General features: G+C 43.6%; 1 protein-coding gene and 1 long non-coding RNA gene across 2 annotated transcripts in view; one reads left to right on the forward strand and one right to left on the reverse strand.

The window, feature by feature from the left end:
- The window catches only part of LOC147031547 (uncharacterized), a 65,366-nt gene that overhangs the window by 16,897 nt on the left and 28,439 nt on the right, over positions 1-20,030 (forward strand). The gene's annotated exons all lie outside the window — the stretch shown is intronic.
- Positions 1-20,030, reverse strand: part of LOC147031548 (cell adhesion molecule-related/down-regulated by oncogenes-like) — a 70,229-nt gene that overhangs the window by 10,201 nt on the left and 39,998 nt on the right. Inside the window, exons 6-10 of the mRNA XM_085864888.1 lie at positions 17,841-18,077; positions 10,193-10,365; positions 9,956-10,079; positions 5,205-5,327; positions 4,878-5,093 (exon numbers count right to left, since the gene is read on the reverse strand). Of these exons, the coding sequence (XP_085721014.1) occupies positions 4,878-5,093; positions 5,205-5,327; positions 9,956-10,079; positions 10,193-10,365; positions 17,841-18,077 (873 nt within the window). The remainder of the gene's footprint in view (positions 1-4,877; positions 5,094-5,204; positions 5,328-9,955; positions 10,080-10,192; positions 10,366-17,840; positions 18,078-20,030) is intronic.

The raw sequence follows: 20,030 nt of genomic DNA on the forward strand, positions 1-20,030 counted from the left end.
CACTGATAGGGTGGATCTGCATCTGGACCTGAACCAAAATATAATTTATTTGGCCTCGTCACACACCTCAACACTGAACCAACTCCACCTAGTTTTGTCATAACTCATCCACAACTTTTTGAATATGCTACACTATACGTATATCATTTTTTTTTATATAAGCCTGATGTCGGCTTAGTGGTTAGGGTGGCGGCTTGGGATCCTAGGGTCCTGAGTTCAAGCCCCGTTGGGCCACTGAATTAACACCAGGGGGTTGACTCAGCCTGTCATCCTTCTGAGGTTGGCGAAATGAGTACCAGTGTACTGGTCCCGGTGTATAAACCGGTTAGAATAGGTGTACCATATCCCTGTGTGTCGTAAGAGGCGACCAGGTTTGACGTCAGGAAGGGCATCCGGCCATAAAACATTGCCTCAAGAAGGGAACCATGGTTGGATGGAGCCCGCAAAAAAGCTAACCCTGCTCAGTAGGGAAAGCTGGCTGTAAAAAGGCTGTTTTTTAAAATATGTATATCGTTTTTGGCTCCATCTCTCAATGGCGAAGAGTCACTGAAACAACTACAAGGGCACTCTGTAGAGCGCATACCTCCGCCACACAATGCCTGATCCACGAGAACATATCAGTCCAAATACATTTTTAAGATATCGTGCTATACATCGTTTTTGGCCCTATCTCTCAATGGTATACCATGGATTTGGCTTAATGGTTAGGGTGGTGGGCTTTGGATCCTAGGGTCCTGAGTTCAAATCCCGCTCAAGTGTTGAATTAATACCAGGTGGGGTCAACTCGGCTTGTCATCCTTCCGAGGTCGGCAAAATGAGTGCCAGCATGCTGGTGTACTGTGTCGGAGTGGCGACCCATCCAGGATTGTGCCCAATGGCCAAGGAGACTGCTTAAGCAGCACCAACACTCTGCACAGAGTATGGTCCTGATCTCCTCCTCCTCCTCTCAATGGTGAAGAATCACTTAAAAAAAAAATTCTCGTATCTAGATCCGGATCTTCACCAAAATCGAATCAATTCTTTCTTATCGCATAACCAACCTGTCCACCAAGTTTCATCCAAATCCGTTCACAACTTTTTTGAGATATCGTGCTATATATGAGTTTAGCCCGATCTCTCAATGGTGAATAATCACTTCAAACATTCTTGTAGTCTGATCCTGATCTTCACCAAAATCGAATCAGTTCGTCCTTGTCACACACCCAACCTGTCCACAAAATTTCGTCTGGATCCGTCCACAACTTTTTGAGATATCCTGACACAAACAGACAGACAAATAGGGGTGAAAACATAACATCCTTCACCTTCGGTGGCGGAGATAAAAACCATTAAAACATTCTCGTATTCTGATTCAGATCTTCACCAAAATCGAATCAATTACTTCTTCTCACACATCCAATATGTAGACCAAGTTTTGTCCAAATCCGTCCATAACGTTTTGAGATATTGTGCTATATATCGTTTTTAGGCCAAATACCTCATGTTGAAGAATCGCTTTAAAAATTCTCGGATCCGGATTTGGATCTTCACCAAAACAGAATCAAATCGTCGTTGTCACACTCCCAACCTGTACACTAAGTTTTGTCCGAATCTGTCCACAACTTTTTTGAGATATTGTGCTATGTATAGTTTTTGACCCAATCTCAAGTGGTGAGCCACTTAAAAAATTCTCGTATCTGAATCCAGATTCTCACCAAAATGTCACCAATACATCCTTGTCACACACCTAACCTGTCCACCAAATTTAATCAGAATCCATCCATAACTTTTACTTTTAGAAATATTCTGCTCACAGACAAACAGACAGACAGGCAAGCAGATAGACAGACATATGTGAAAACACAACCTCCGTCCAACAGGTTCAAAACACGACGGATCCATTCGGAAAACTTAGCTCTGAAGAGGTGGAAGGGGCAGCTACAGATTCAACCACACGTGTAAAACTTCCCGAACCGGAGACAATACACAACACTTTGGTAAGATCAAAAGAAAAGCACAAGCATCCCCACTGTATTTCAATTCACCCTTGCGATGCACCAATTTGTTCCATCCTTCAAGTTGAACCTGAGCAGTTTGTGCAGATTATATTTATATCGCCATTCACCATAGGACTATTTTTGTGTCCCATGAAATAACTGTGGCCTTTATGACAAAAATAATAATATTTGATTTTCTAAAAAGTGGAAGATAAAATGAGAGCAGTTCGGGTGAAGCTGCACAAAACACATCTCATTATGTACTGTAATCTAATAAATAAAATTTGTCGTCTGTCTGTCTGTTCACGTTTTTTTGCAAAGACTGCTGGGCTGACAACCACCAAATTTGGCACACAGACCAAATCCAACCGGGGATTATCCTGAGGGTATTTTCCTCCACCATCTCAGCCTTTAAAGACCCCTAAGACATTTTAAGACCCCAAAGATGCTTAAGACCCATAAGACCATGAATCTTGGGGGTAAGACCCCAATGACTCTTTAATACATCCAATACCATGAGGACCATAAAGACCCCCCTCCCCCCCAAGACCATTTTCACTCCAAAGACCTCAAAGGCCTGTAAGACCCTCAACACCCTTAAGACAAATTACACAGCTAGGACCATTGACCATTTAGAGCTTTCGACCACTTTTACATGCTTGAGAATTTAGACCCTACAACCCCTAAGACGCTAACTACAATTTAAAAGTACCCTTTGGACCATCGGGTACTTTTTAAGCGCACACCACACAAACATCTATATTCTTCTTGCAAAACAGAGACTATACATTTTTCAGAAAGTAATGTGCAAACTCGACCCACCCAGAGGGTGGGGACTCTGATAGAATAATTAATTAGTCGGGAGGCTGCTGGTAAAATTGCCGAGAAATATATTTTTTTAACTTCTTTTTTTAGAAGTTATAACGTACATGTACACTTTAATATAGACCCTGCAAAAATTCCTTTGTGGGAGGAGGGAGGCGAAGGGTAGTGGGGGAGGAGGGGGTATGAGGAGGTGGGAGAAGGGAGGGGAAGGGATGGGTAGGGAGAGAGTCTTGAGGGATGGTCATGGGGTGATAGTCCGGGGGGAGGGGGTGGGAGGAGGGTCCTGGCGTTACCCGGCAATGCTGGGTACCTTTGCTAGTATTAAAATAAAAAAAATTACCCCCGGTTGGGGGTGACGGTCATCTCTGAAGCTCTGTAGATGTGGATCTCTGATCGGCTTAGATTGGCTTCGATGTCGTCTTGTCTTTTGGTTCAACGTACAGACCGGGAGTAAAAAGGATAGAAAACCTCAGAAATCAAATTACATTTCTGAGTTATCCGGAGATAGATTTTGAAAATGGTTGATTTGGAACATTTATGATCAATGTGGCTTCAAAAGGAGAGAAACCGGACCTCAGAAATCAAACCGCATTTCTGAGTCATAAATGGCAGATGATATTTTAACAATGGATGATTTCACAAGTTTACAGCATCGGTGACCTTGACATTGACCTTCAATCAGGTCTCAAGTCATACCGTCGTGCATCACTCATCGACCCCTACCTACATACCAAGTTTCATCAAGATCGGGCAAATTTTTTTTTGACCATATCACATCAACGATTTTTCCAACTTTGAAGACACGTGACTCGATAACCAGGACGAATTTAAAAAAACCGGCCTGAGCAAATTTAGATATTGTTCCATATTATCAGAATCCGAAGGAATTTCGAAGATCGGATCATAAACGGAGGAGGAGATAGATTTTGAAAATGGACGATTTCGCAACTTTGGAGTGACCTTGACGTTGACCTTCAATCGGGTCATAGGTCATACCGTCGTGCATCTCTCATCGACATCTACCCACATACCAAATATCAAGAAAATCGGAATAAAAAATGGGGACGTACGTACGTGCGTATGGACGGACGTACGTACGTACATCGAGACTGGTTTTATTAGGTCATCTCTAACGAGATGACCTAAAAAGGCACTTCTGCTCCATGAAATGGAGCGCAGATGCCTTTGGAAACCACATGGTAGCTGGTAATCTCACAACTAACCATCTGATAAAATAATCAGATCACAACGTAAAAGGAGGGCGAACAATGCATTCCCCCATTCCCCCTCCAAAAAGACACTTGTGTCGCTCCTTCATTTGGATCAATCAGTTGCATAATTAGTGGTCTTCTTATTGCGAATATTGATAATGATGAACAGTCCATGAAGCATCTGTCTGGCTTGATGGGAGAAGCACAAGAACAAAATGGCATAAATAACCCACAAATAGTAGAAATCTCATGGGCTCGACTACAAACACGGAATGGTTAGATTAGACACACCCGCTGCCATGGAAACAAATAGCATGAATGCTTTAGGATAACATGAATGGAAGTAGCAGTGAAAGAGGAAAATTAAAAAAGAAATAAAGCCACTGGACCTGTTGCCTATCTGGGCCTGGGCAAAATGTTGTAACCCAAATTTGGTAGCATTCTGACTGCTGGGTCTGGAGAAGAATATTTTTGAAGGAATGTATGCCATTTTCCAAAAAATTTACGAAGTCCGCCATTTTGACACTTTCGGTCACCTTATGTTGTAACCCAAATGTGGTAGTATTCTAACTGTGGGTCTGGAGAAGATTTTGGAAGAAATTTACTGTCAGCCATTTTGACCGACTTAAAGTCATGTGACCGGAGCGAGCTTTGCAATCCCCGTTACCAGTCAGGAGCGGAACGTTGCTGCCAAATTTTAGCCAGATCGGCTCAGCAGTTTGGCCGGAGAAGTCGAAATAGGAGAGGGACGGACAAACAGTGCGCGATGACAATACCTTATCTGGAATTTCAATTCCAGATAAGCTATAAAGATCCCATGTGACTGAGGCTTAAGACCCTCAAACGTTCAGGACATACTCCTCACCATCAGTATTTCTCTTCCATAACCGTAGAGCTCCCAAACAAGCGACAGAGAGTGCCATAGGACCGAGCAGGAGACCGAGCAAGACATAAAGCAGGTTCTGTCCAAGCCCACCACCCCCTTGTCCTCCTGAACCCAAGCCTTGAGTTGCTTCTGAGAACCGTGTTGCTGGTGGTGGCTGGGGAGCTGGTAGTGGTGTCCGGGTTACACCTTGTCGTGCTGAAAGAGATACAGAAATGTATGGCATGAAGGCCACACAATACCCAAAGGTAGGGCAATCTGACCTAAAAGCAAATGGGGAAAAAGGCAAAACTAATTATTCAAACTCACCACGCGTTTCACAAATCATCACATTGCTGGCCTCACTTTCACCTCCATCATTAAACACACGCATCTTGATGTCATATGATGTTTCTGCCTGTAGCTCAGAAATCGTATGCAACTGTAGGCCACCTGTGGATGGACAGGTTCAAGAAACAGGTGGAGTGATGTCAGTGCACAACTCTTGTACCTTGTCCATCAATGAAGCGAAAGAGCTCTTCATCCAAGTTTGTCTGTAAAATAGGATTCCCATCGCCATGGAAGAATAAATTTTGAGGATTTCTCTTCAGTAAAATGGGCCTTTTAATCGGGGTTTTCAGAGTTAAATGAACCATTTTCATGGGCATAATTGAACAAAAAAGTAAACTTAAAATGTGCTACAACTTCAACAGCTCTTTCAATTAAATTCACCTCGTAATAGACAGAGAAAGTTATTTGATGCAGAAAGAACTTCTTTTGCAAAGAAAACCCAAAACAACTCTTTCTTACAACCATATCACCTGCTCACCATGAAAAAGTTTTTCAGACTTTAGTTTCTCATCAAAATTACATGAAATGTGGTGCAATTCATTCTCCTTTCCCTGTGTTTCAGACTTACAAACAAAGGGCGTTACTTTTGGGAACAATTCGAACCATTAATTGTTCAAAAAAAAAATCTAGTTTCATGCTCTTCACATCCAGTTTGCACCAGGCAAGATGTGGATCTCATCTTGGATCCTGAGAAATCCATTCATTATAAGGTGGCATTTCTTGTTCCAAGGTGACTCATTGTTAAACTTGTCCTGTCTTTCGGGCCAATGTATTGCACATCAAGTTATATAAAGTTCACATCAATAGTTGATAAATAAAAATGCATTAATTTTTTTAAAACAAATTGAGGAACTGAAATGACAGTGCAGCTATTTAGATTGTTAAGGCCGGGTAAACTAGACCACAAAAGGGAACAAAATGGAAGCGAGTCTTTTGTTTTGCGGAAAGCTTGCAACAACAGTTGTCAAAAACAATATCCTGATGCTATTCCATTGAAGTCCAGCTGTAAACTGTCGTCCTTGTGTTTCACAGGCATGGGCAACACATCAATGCACGTTCCGCCTCTCGGATGGACATAAAACTGGGAGTCCTGTCTGCCGACATGAGTTGGTGGACCTTGAAGATCCCACGGTGTCCTTTCAACACAGTCATCCTGCTCTGCTGGGTAGGATCACTGCCTATGCCACACAAGTCCTACTTTATACCTGGCGTTCTTGACTATTTCCAATTATGGAGTCAACACGTTGTTATCGGTGGAACGCTCTCCTCTCCTCTCCCAGTGGAGGCTGGAGTGCCTCCACACAGTGTCTGGTTCCATAAAAGAACTTTCCAATGCTATGGAAAACCTTCTCTTCATTTCTATGGACGACTCCACATTGTGTAGTACGTACGGTTCCCACATCAAATTGACAGGCAGAAAGCAGCTGCGTCAGTCTCTGCTGATCTGTGATTGATTAGCTGTTGGCCTGACAAATGGAACATGTCCTTCAATCGCAGCAAATGTCACAGTCTCACCTTGTCACTTTGAGAGCATCATCAAACGAATGCACCTGTCTATGTCCATGGTTTTCAGTGAGAACAAATTTACGTTCTTGAAGTTACGGGCCTCACCAACAGCTGTGACCTTTGCTGGACTGATCATATTGTCAAGCTGGCCTCCAATGGCAGCTGCAAACTGGTCATTCTGTCGTTCCAAGTCATTCCTTGATAAATCAGAATTACTCATGGTCAACAAGGCCTTTTCCTGTCCCTCAATGGAGTGATGCTCTCCGCTATAGGCTGGCACTCCAGCATCACATCTGTCTCTCCTGGAACCTGTGGAATCCAAAGCACTCAACATTATTGGTATATCGCATGGTGACGCCAAAGCACAAGGTCTATTACTCACGTATCAAGACCGAGTTGGTGTCCTTTCTCATTTGTTTTTTAAAACTGCCATCTTTTCAAGCATTTGCTCTTAAGCCCTCTGTCCCTTCCAACATCTTCCAAGGCAAACCTATTATTTTAGTGATCCCCTCCTGTTGGAACTCTCAAAATCCAGGCTTGCTGTTCACCTCCATTATTTTGTTCCTCTTTTCTAATGTTTGCCGAACCACTTTACTGAGCTGTACAATCCAAATCTTTCCTCCAGGACTTTAGGCAGGAGGTTCACTCCCATTAACCTTACCAAACGCAATCATTTTACTTGATGGTTACTATTCCCTCCCTTCCTCTCTCTCCTCTTTCCTATTTCTTCATTCCACTGCTTGTTCAAGCAAAATGTAGCCTCATTCCTCCCCCCCACCCCCCTCCCCACTCTCAGTTCTCTGCTTCTTCCCCCTCTATCATCTCGATCTTCCATGAGCATCAAAAACTTGCACAAAAAAAATTCAATCCTTTGAAAAAAATTAAATGTAAAAGACGTTTGGAGATAGCAAGGTCATTAGGATAATAGGGTGGGTGGGGTAGGAGAAGGGGTAGTGGCCTCTCAAACGGGAAGTAAAGAGAGAGCAAAGATAACACAGGTCTGCAAAATGGAACTTAAAAGAAAATTGTTTTGATAATTTTATGTTACTTTATATATTTTTGGGGTGCTAATTCGAAATATCAAAACAGTTTTTCTCCATCACGTAAGGTTTTCTTACAAATTGATGATGAATATATACAAGAATTTTAGGTAAATTCCCATATGGGAAGAGATAATGAAACTAATAAAAATAAATTTGGTACTCTATTTAGCAAAGAGAAATGGCAGAAATGCAATTAAAAAGTAAGACAATAGATTCTTTACAAGTGCTCCAGTCATTTTTTAGGTTCAGCACCTCAAAATCTCTTCTTTCTCACTTGAAAACTACACCTGGAACTTTTTCGTTTGTGAGCATTTCCTGGACTTTCACGATGCAACATCCAGCAGTAGTCGGCCATCATACTGACATTCCATATTCCCTGATATCTTCTTTCCATCTCCTTCATATCTTGATGAAACCTTTCCCCTTGTTCTCCACTGACATCCCCTCGATTTTCCAGAAAGTAATCCAAATGGGCATGTAGGAAATGAACTTTAAGGCTCATTTTACATCCTAAGGTCTCAAACTTTTCTAGCATTCTTCCCACGATGTCTTTGTCGTTTGGATCCTTGTAATTATCCAAGAAGTTCTTCATCAGATCCTTCAAACTAATCCATGCATCTTTTTCAGGATCACTAAGAGAGTTTTCAAAATTTTCATCCTTGACGAGTTTTCTTATATCTGGTCCAACAAATACACCCTCTTTAACCTTGGCATCTGATAGAGCAGGAAACTTACGACGCAAATACTTGAAGCCTTCTGCATCCTGTGGCAAAGCTTTTACAAATTGCTTCATCAGGCCAAGTTTTATATGTAGAGGAGGCAAAAGAACCCTTTTCGGATTCACCAAGCGTTCTTGAAGGATGTTCTTTGTCCCTGGTGTAAGCGTATCCCTACTTGGCCATTGTTTTTGAGACCAATGGAGGTCCCTGGCTCTACTATCCCAATCACACAAGAAACAAGGAAACTTTGTGTAGCCTGACTGTTGTCCAAGTAAACATGCAAATTATCTTCAAGTCACCGCAAATCATCCAGTTGTGATCTTTGTATTTAATCATGTTTAAGAGTAACACCAAATTTTCATGTGTCTCCTTCATGATCACTGAGTGTCCAACAGGGATGGAAGCATATTTATTACCATTATGCAAAAGAACTGCTTTAAGACTTCTCTTTGAAGAGTCAATAAAGAGTCTCCATTCATCAGGGCTGTAACTTATCCCAAACGTTTCTATTAGTCCTGATGGATCTGTACAATAAACCAAATCATTTTCTTGAGCAAAATACGGAACAAACACTTTTTTTCGGTTACGATACCAAGAGAATGATGCACCAGGAGCTAAAAGACTCTTGGATTTAAGTCTGGAGCCTAAAAGCTCTGCTGACACCTTTGCAAGTCCCTAGTCCCTCACTTGATCATTTAATTCACACTGGTTGAATAGTTGAGGTTCTTCATTTTTACCACTATTGAAGTCTACATCATTATTGCTATTGCTGCTTTCTGACTCAGAACTTAAGTGTATGTGTTCAAGGCTTCCTGGTGGTGATGGGACTGGAACATCTGGTCCATGGGCAACAGGTCACAATGCAGATGGGAGATTTGGATAAACAATGTTTTTCACACTCTTTGAATTGTGTCCTTGTACCTTACATGAGCAAAAGTAGCAGTCATCACTGTGATTTTTAGGCTCTCTCCATATCATTGGAACCCCAAAACGAAAAGACTTCTTTGTACATTTTGTCCATTGTCTTAGTTCTTCAACGCAAATTTAAGAGCAGACCTTATGAGGAGCCCATGTCTTATCTTGGTCTCCTAATTTCACACCAAAGTAGGCATAGTAAGATTTTTTTTAACAAAGTAATGTATCTCTGACGTTTCTTAGTCATAAACTCGCCACAAATGTAACAAATTTGTCCGGGCTGGTTGCACATCTTCTAGAAGCCATTATTGTTTCCAATCATGTACAGATCTGTAAAGAAAAAGTAATGGGATTAGAGAAAGGGGATATTACATAAGGATAAAATAGTGAAACACAATAATCAAACTCGGGCACACTGGTAAAACGCAATGACTGATTTTGTGAAGAAACTATACGTGATAGGATAATTTCTGTCATTTTTGAAATCAGCAGGTAAAAATTGATCAAATTCACCCAATAAATATGAAACAATTTTCTGGTCGCAGACCTGTGTAATTAAACTTCATATTGGTAACAACGTCTCTCTCATAATCCCCATCATTGTCACTGTCGGTAGGTCGGTAGAAAACATAGAAGCCACGGATTGGAGTGCTGTTCACATCGGGTGTGTACTGCAGAAAGAAGGACAAGAGCAGCATTACATAATCCTGTCCCCACCTTTCATCATCTGTCATCGTCTTACTTGTCAGATTCTACCTTATCCTCGTTCTTCAATGATCCTTACCATCCAATTAAGAAGGATTTGTTCATGGCTGAGGGCTTCGGTGTAGGCGATGTAAGGACCAGGTCGTTCAGGCCCCCGCCTGCTCCGTTGCACGGTGTATGGATGAGAAACCTTGCTTCGTTTGCTTTCCCCGTACATGTTCCAAGCAGATACACGAAACGTGTACGTCACTCCTAGAGAGAGGTACACGAGCCTTTAACATGTGCCAACTGTAAATATTCATCTTTTTACCTCTTTTCTGCTGTGGTCTCGTGTAATAAAGGAGGTTGTACATGTGTAACATGCAGGAAAATGATGAGATATCAATATCCATCAATCACATTGACATTACGAGAAGGTTGACAAGTGTGCATAACACAGCGATGGAATAGGAATCTGACAGCATCATGAAACAAGTGCTGAGGACAAAAACACAAAACCCACATGTGGATTCAGTGGCTAATTTGTGGGGAAAATGAACTATCATCACAGAGTTTGTGAGGTTAAGTGCAAGTGAAAGCAGCTGGACGAACAGTTTGGACTCTCACAGTGTACGCAAAAGGTTAGTCCAGAGTAATTTTGAAGTTTTGATGAGAGTTGAGACACGGCAATGGAAGTTATTATGTCAAGATTTCAACCTAGTTAATCCATCTGGGGGCGTAGATTAAAAGTCTGCAGTTTGTCTGCATGAACACTGCACAAGCATCTGGTCCAGCCGGACTTGCTATCTGAAGACATGACTCACAATCTAAGGGCACTGTTAACAATTCTCATGGGAATCGTAATCACGCGATCCACAATTACACCTTCTCAAGTTCACTCTCTGCCGCCTGACCCATTTTAAATACTGTACTTTCATGTGAACACAACCTTATGATGGATGAAAGTCGAGGAATTATGAAGAAAATAAAAAAAGAGTATCGAAGGATTATTTCTGGAAACATCTTTAACCTCTATAAATGGGGATAACCTCAGGAGAACTACCATGTTGCTATGAGATCATTTTTGTTTATAGAGTGAAGGCTCGTGGAGGGACTAGAATACATTGAAAAACAGAGAAACATACCAACAGCAGAGTGAAGGGATGCAACTACGAGAAACTTGGTGGAAGAATGGGTGAGGGGAAGAATGAGAGAGTAAGGGGAGGAGAAGCATGGGATTCACAGGGATTGAACAAGCTCTGTACAAGCTCAAGCACAACAAAGTAAGAAGCTGAAATAACAGGAAAGAAAGACTGGGGATAAAAGAGCAATGGAAGAAATTTCCGAAGAGACAAGTTGGGGGAGAGGGGGAAAAAAACACAACCTGCCTCAGAAGGGGTGGGTTTGTGAAAGGTAAATGAGAGTAGAAAAGATCATGAGTAGGGTGGGGGACAATCTGAGTAGGAGGTGAACAGCCATGTTGACGCACTGAAGGGAAGCATGAGATTTGACAGATTGAGGAAGTTAGTTCTACAGCTGGAATCAAAGAGGAACAAATGAGTGTAGGCAAGCAGTGAGCCTGGATTTTGGGAGGTTCACCAGAAGTGGGGTACTGGCAGAACACATATGCCTTGGAGAAACCTGGTCGGGGGAATGGAGCATGGAAAGGGCAGAGGGTACAAGGCCAGAAATGAGGCTGTGGAAGATGGTGAGACCACCAACTTGTCTGTGATGTAGTAGCAACAGGCTTTAAATTCAACTATTCTGTCATGGGACAATCCAATGATTTTGAGATCTTTGTCAATACCGTTGGTCATTTGTGAGATTGTTTATAAAATACAGGTGACTCACTAATGCCAGAAATGGAGTGAGAGGGGGAGAGAGAAAGAGAGAGGGAAGGTGTGAGAGAGAGAGAGAGAGAGAGAGAGAGAGAGAGAGAGAGAGAGAGAGAGAGAGAGAGAGAGAGAGAGAGAGAGAGAGAGAGAGAGAGAGAGAGAGAGAGAGAGAGAGAGAGAGAGAGAGAGAGAGAGAGAGAGAGAGAGAGAGAGAGAGAGAGAGAGAGAGAGAGAGAGAGAGAGAGAGAGAGAGAGAGAGAGAGAGAGAGAGAGAGAGAGAGAGAGAGAGAGAGAGAGAGAGAGAGAGAGGGTGTGAGAAAGAGAGAGGGAAGGTGTGAGAGAGAAAGAGAAAGAGAAAGAGAAAGAGAAAATCGAGCTGCCCACTTTGTCTGTCCTTTCTGTCGCATTCCCTCATATTTCCCTGGTTTAATCGGATACAGCTGGTAAGGCACAAAAAGGGTAATGCATATCTCTCCCTTCCCCCATCACAGAAAAAAAAAGATGAACTCTTCACACAATCAAAACATAATCTAGAGTCCAAGATGGTTATACTGTATATATATATATATATATATATATATATATATATATATATATATATATATATATATATATATATATATATACAAATAAATATATATTGTTGCGGTTCTCGGAACCACATGCATACAACAGTTAGTTGTCATGAGTCAGTTATGCCATTAATATACATGCAGATAGACCCCTTCCTTTTGTGTAGTGGGAGCACAAGGGAGTGTGTTGCGATGGGATATTAGTTAAGGATTATTAAATCATTTTTCCCTTTTATTTTATTCCCACCTTTTATTTTCTGAGGTAAATCTGCCTTGCTTGCCCCTCGTCTCGCTTACCACAGCATGCCAACCCACGGTACCCTCCTCAATGATCACTTCTGAGGCAAAATCGCAACGTGCACTATGGAGTGGACTGGCGCTTTGAGCTTCCACCATCTACCTGAGGCCAGACATGTTCGGCGTGTCACGTACGCTTTTGCACCCAGGTGGGCAGGCTATACCGGCGTCTGGCCGAAACCCGGCCCAGGATGGCAGACCATTTGAGGGGTCGGGGCCAGTCGGAACGCCGACGTCGGACTCGGCATGGCCCTTCCCCCGAGCTCCGGGCTCTGTAAAACACGGAGAAATCCTCCGTGTAGGGATTGTTGTTGTGTGTGTTCGGTGTGGGTGTCTTCACCCGGAGTGTTCCTGCTACTTGACTCCGCCCACGTCTCGCCTCGACGGCCCGCCTTCTGTTCCTCGTCTCCACCCACACGACCTCGCTTCCTGCTTCTCGACCAAGCCTCCTGCCTGGTCCCGCCTATTGCTCCGCCCTCGCCCTCTGGACTCCTCCCTTCTCCACTCAAGCTCCTCCTGTTCGGAACATGATCTCCACACGTCGGGGCTGTGACCAGAACAATGCGGCTATTGTCGGGTGCCACACCACGTAGCATCCCTCCCCCGAAACACCCAGGTACCGAAAACTATAACCTCAACCCCCCCTCCTCCCTGGCTGCAAAAGTCCTTTTTTTCATTGGGGTTTCTTCTTTTTCTGTGTGTGTGTCTGAGTGTGCTGGCGCCTGTCTGTTAAGTAAGCCTGTAGAAGACATTTTATTATTGTTACTGTGAATAATCTCGCGTCAAGTCTGCACTGTGTCTGCTTTAGTAAGTTGCTTGTATAATTGTCACACCCCCCCACACCCCTCTCCTCTTTCCCTGCGTTACATACCCAATAAACCTTTGTTGTGCCACATGCTTTTCCTCGCTTGCCGTAAATAAATAATTTTGTAGAAATGTTCCCAGCTCACCTTTGTCTTTTCCCTCATTGGTCCAGCATGGTTCGAATCCAGGTTTAGTTGGGTTTTTATTCCCAACGGTCTGTTCCTTCTCGCCTTGTGTTTCCCAAACTATGGGTCGCGACCCAAACGTGGGTCACGAAGGGTCCAAAAATGGGTCGCGAGGACCCCGGCCAAATTTTTTTTTTAATTAATCAAGCGGGTAAAAGGCAATCGCGCAAACACCACATCGTAGGACAGTGCCGCTTGGTACCGTTCCACTCGATAATTCAGCCCGAGGTGCAGCGACACTTCAGTTTCTACCTACTCTTGCCGTTCAGTACCGTTCAGTACTTTGTACCCACCCAAAACGGTTCACTGCAGGCCAATCATTTCGCCAGCTCGCCTTTCCAATTACTCGCTCTCTCTGCAACCGAAGTAATTTTGTGAGGTGACGAACTCAGTCCGGTCACTTCACATTGGCTGACCGACAAGTCGAGACGCTGTTTTGTGTGATCTGCCTTGCTGGCTGGACTGCGCAGCGCAGTTTTCCGCTCCACATTGCGTTGCGTGTTTTGTGTCAGTTAGCCTTGACACTGACTCCACTGACTGATCCGGTCGCCTATTTCATTTTGCAGTATGGCAAAGCGTTCCTACAAGCAAGCATTTTTGGATGTGGGCTTCACTTCTATCAGTGATCGTGGTTCTGTGAAGCCACAATGTGTGTTGTGCTTCGAAGTGCTGTCCAACGAATCGCTGAGGGAAAACAAACTGAAGAGGAATCTGGCGACGAAGCACGCGGAGCACGTCAACAAGGATCGTGAGTTTTTCGAGCGCCTAGAAGCGGCTCTGAAGCGGAGCCGGTTTGAGCCGGCGACGAATCCAGCGTTTTTGGCCACCAAGCAAGCGACGCTGACATCCTACCTCATCGCGCAGCGCATCGCAAGGAAGATGAAGCCGCACACGATCGGCGAACAGCTCGTCAAGCCCACAGCCATGGACATAGCCAGACTTGTCTGCGCCGACGACGCGGCCAAGAAAATGCAGTCCATCTCGCTATCCGACAACACGATTCGCAGCCGCATCGTCGACCTTTCGCTAGATATAAAGGACCAGGTGGTGGCCCGCATGAAGAAGGCAGGAAAATGGGGCTACCAACTCGATGAGTCGACAGATGTCGGAAACGACGCCCAGCTCATGATTTTCGGGAGGTATGAGGGTGAGACGGACCTCGAGGAAGAATTTCTATTCTGCACGCCAATGAAAACGACGACAACTGGGGCCGATATCTTCAACGTCATGGACAACTTCCAACAAGAAGAAGGCCTGAGCTGGGAAAACTGTCAGCCTGTGCACCGACGGCGCTCCCGCGATGCTTGGTGTTCGACAGGGATTCACTGCGCGAGTCAAGCAAGTCAATCCGAACGTCGGAATTCTCCACTGCCTTTTGCATCGCGAGAACCTTGCTGCGCAACATCTGTCGCCAGATCTTTCGGCAGTGATGCAGGAGGTTGTCGCCGTTGTCAACTTCGTCAAAGCCAGCGCCGTGAACTCTCGCCTGTTCGAGAAGATGTGTTGACTTCGGGTCTGAATTCCAACATCTCCTCTTCTACTCCAGTGTGAGATGGCTCTCCCGCGGCAAGGTCCTGCGTCGTGTAGTGGAGCTACGAACAGAGCTGCAGATATTCCTCAACGAGATTAACCATCGCCATGCCATCTGGTTCCACGAGAAGCCCTGGATGCTCAAAGTCTGCTACCTTAACGATTTATTCGCCTCAGTGAATGAACTGAATACATCCATGCAAGGCAGGGATCAAAACATCATCACGCTCTCCGAGAAACTGTCGGCATTCAAGGAAAAGCTGCTGCTCTGGAAGGGGAAACTGGAGCGTGGAAGAACAGTGGCGTTTCTGTCATTGAACGAGTACTTGGAGGAGTGGGAGAACAACGAGATTGGAGCGCTCGATGCGATCAAGCCCGTCCTGGTGAACCATTTGGAGAACCTGATCACCGAGTTCGATCGCTACATCCCGGACAGACATCTGGCGTCCCAGCACTGGATCAGGAATCCGTTCCAGGCTAAGGTTGATGACCTGTCTGAGGATGTCCATGGACTGCAGGAAGAGTTCATCGAGCTGCATCACAACGAGTTCCATCGACAACTCTACGCCAAAGCGTCACTTGGAGAGTTCTGGACTGCGGTCAAGAAAGAAAAGCCCATAATCGGCGCCGAAGTCATGAATGTTCTGCTCCCATTTGCGACCACGTATCTGTGCGAGCAAGGCTTTTCGGCGCTGACGGTCATCAAAACCAAGGCGCGCAATCACCTCGACCCCGGCCACGACATGTGCATTGCGCTCATCAAGATCGAGCCCCGCATCGAAGACATCATGCAGACGAAGCTGCAATTACACCTCTCGCACTAATATAGCATGTATTAGCGCTGGTTGTCTGATTTTATTATGATATTATGTTTCGTGGAAAAAGATGCTGATTGAAGCTTGGGTCGCGAGATTTTCACCACACCCGGATTTGGGTCACGCTCAAAAAAGTTTGGGAAACACTGAATCTAGCCGGTACGTCCTTGGCAGTGTCGTTCAGCTGCATCTGATCCGGAAAGGTGATCAGATCCGGTAGGTAAAGTGATCCGGTTCGGACAAGGCGTACCGATGGCGTGGTTCACCGTTGGTTAAACCGCGTGGTTAATTAGGTAACCAGATTCCATAGACGGGAGGACCCGAGGTCACGCAGTTGAGTTATTGGCATCCACGGTCGGTTAAGCGACCCGCCGCGTCACGGAATTATCCGTGAGCGATGGCCTACAATTCCGGGGAGTCTGGTGGGAATCGACGTAGCTTCCTCCACCTAGTGGTCTTCTCACCCGACCTTGCAACAATATATACATATATATATATATATATATATATATATATATATATATATATATATATATATATGTATATATATATATATATATATATATATATATATATATATATATATATATATATATATATATATATATATCAGCCTGGTGTTGGCTTAGTCGTTCGAGTGGTGGCTTGGGATCCTCGGGGTCCTGAGTTCGAGCCCCGCTGGCCACTGAATCCACATCAGGGGGTTGACTCAGCCTGTCATCCTTCTGAGGTCGGCGAAATGAGCACCAGTATACTGGTAATTATCCCTGTGTGTCGAAGGCGACTAAAGGGTTGGCGTTAGGAAGGGCATCCGGCCGTAAAAAAAACATTGCCACAAGAAAGGGTACCATGATTGGTGCCCGCAAAAAGCTGACCCCTGCTCAGAGAGAAAGGCTTTAAAATGGTGTGATGATGATGATGATGATGATTGATATATATATATATATATATATATATATATATATATATATATATATATATATATATATATATATATATATATATATATATATATATATATATATATAGTATTTATTGATATATTCACATTTCCATCATCAAGAATCCTCAGATTACGACAGTAGTCAAAACCATGATGGAGAATGTGCTGTCATACCATACATGTCGGAAACTGAGGTCATGTAATACCTGACATTCACAACAATCGGGACAATGTCGAAGAAAGACTCAGCAAAAACAAGTGGTGAAGAAATAAATCAGAGAGCTAGAACGTGGTGAATGTGGAGTTTAGTGATTTAGAAGTCTTTTTTGGCAATGCTTAACCCCTTCCCCCAACTTGAGAAAGCAATTGATCCATGGACCAGTTTCCTGCTTGCTAGTTATCATCAGCATGCAGTAGATTTCCACCAAATAGTTCAGCTGATGAGCTGTTGAAAGTAGGATTATATCCAAATCCACCTCTTAACTGATCGGAGTCAAAGACTCATGTGTCTCTGCAGCTTGTGCTGTTGTGGCGCATGTTCGACTGAACAAGCATCCATTAACTGGTGAGCAAAGCCAGATACAAAGTACAAAGACAATTAACAAGAAAAAAACAAGCAACAACAACAAAAAAGATAAATAATAAAGTTAAAATAAACAACAACAAAAACAAACAAATCATAACATTTCACGTGAAAGGTAAGATGAAACTTTGATGAGAAACAAGATTTAAAGCAATGGCGAACCGGGTCGCAACCATCTGCTTACCAGGCTGAAGCCGCGTCACTTCGACAGATAACTTCGATGGAGAAACATTGTCCACAACTGTGTGCCAGTCACCGTACCAGTCGCTGTGCCTGGCAACTGCACCTGCACGGCCAAGCCGGATGGCCTGAACATGGAAATGGGTGATCGGTGCTCCGCCATTGGCACGTGGATTCCACATCAAATAGACGGAGGTCGCTGTCGCCATTGTGACCGTTGGGCGGTCAGGTGCCTCGGGAACTAAGGAACAGGAAAGGGCGCAATTCCAGCTCATGATTTATGTTATTCTCCTGTGTACCCCAAAAAACAAGTGATGAATCAAGAAGCCAATCTAAGGCTCTACAATCCTTAGCTTCATGGCAACCGTCTATTCAAAACCTCCGAAATCACACTTAAGGTACAGCGATCGAGAGGTGTCATAAAACGTTGATGAAACATGAGGATCATTTCGCAGATAAACGTTCATCACACAATAAAAGTAATCCCTTCAAAGGCATTTACAAAGGATCTGCTCATGAGAAGACTGAATGCCTCATTTCTGCATTTGCTTCCAAATCTTGTGTCACCTTGGAAATTACATTTTCTTGGGAATCAGCAAACATCACTGCATTACATAAAAATGTGCTAAAACATATCCCCTTAACTACAGACCTATCAGCTTATTTCCAATCATCAAAAAGGTCATGGAATCCATCATCGCAGTTGATATGAAGTCTTTCATTTTCTCGAACAACTTCATCTCAGATCACCAATTCTGATTCAGCCCAGGTCACTCCACCTTGGCCATGCTGTTTCTACTCACCCAACAATGGATGGAGGCCCTCGATGTCAGACATGAGATCAGGGCCATCTCTCTGGATATACAGTGCCGATAGAACGTCTTCACCCCCTTTCAAAATTTTCACCTTTTGTTACTTTTTGCCTGGAACTAAACTGCATTAAATCAGACTTTTCCCACCTTTATTTACACATTGTAACCTACAACTTCCACGTGAAAAACAAATTCTATAAATTTCACAAAATTATTTTAAAATACAAAACGAGAATATCTTGGTGGATAAGTGTCCACCCCGCTGAGTTAATACTTGGTGAAAGCACCTTTGACAGCAATTACAGCTGCGAGTCTGTTGGGATAAGTCTCGACCAACTTTGCATACCTTGATTGGGCAATATTTGCCCATTCTTATGTTCAAAACTGTTCAAGCTCAGTCAAGTTGTGTGGGAGCGTTGATGGGCAGCAATCTTCAAGTCATGCCACAGATTTTCAATTAGATATAGGTCGGGGCTCGGACTGGCTTACTCAAGGACATTTATTGTTTTGTTCCTTCGCCTCTCCAGTGTAGCTTTGGCTGTGTGCTTTGGGTTGTCATGCTGAAAGGTGAACTTCCATCCCAATTTCAGCTTTCTTGCAGAGAGCAACAGGTTTTATGCTGGGATTTTTATGTATTTTGCTCCATCCATTTTCCCTTCTATCCTGATAAGTTCCCCAGCCCCTGATGATGAGAAACATCCCCATAATATGATGCTGCAACCACCATGCTTCACAGTAGAGATGGTGTTCTTTGGGTGATGAGCTGTGTTGGGTTTGTGCCAAATGTAATGTTTTGCATTTATGCCAAAAAGTTCCATCTTGATTTCGTCAGACCATAAAACTTTTTGCCACATGGCTTCAGAATCTCTGCAATGTTTTTTTGCTGTGACCAGGCTTTGCCATATAGGCCTGTAGCTCTTTCAAAGTTGCTATTGGCCTCTTGGTGGATTCTCTGATCAGTCTCCTTCTTGCTTGGTCATCCTGTTTAGATGGATGGCCTGATCTCAGCAGGGTCTTTGTGGTACCATACACCTTCCACTTTTTAATGACTGTCTTGACTGTGCTCCAAGGGATATTCAAGGCCTTTGAAAAATAGTTATACCCATTCTCTGATCTGTGCCTTTCCACAACTTTATCCCAGAGGTCTTTTGAAAGCTCCTTGCCGCTCATGGTTGAGTCTTTGCTGTGAAATGCATGACCCAGCAGAGGACACCTACAGGAACAGCTGATTTTATTCTGAAATAATTAGAATCACTACAATTTAACACAGGTGGAGGAAAATTAACCTGGTGTGTGATTTTGAAGGTGATTGGTTACACCTGAGCTAACTTACAATTGTTATTATAAGGGAAGTGGATATTAAGCCAAGATATTCTAGTTTT

Source organism: Eptatretus burgeri, chromosome 2 (genome assembly GCF_056783735.1).
Source record: "Eptatretus burgeri isolate ZD-2024b chromosome 2, Ebu_testis_v1, whole genome shotgun sequence".
Classification (NCBI taxonomy): Eukaryota; Metazoa; Chordata; class Myxini; order Myxiniformes; family Myxinidae; genus Eptatretus; species Eptatretus burgeri.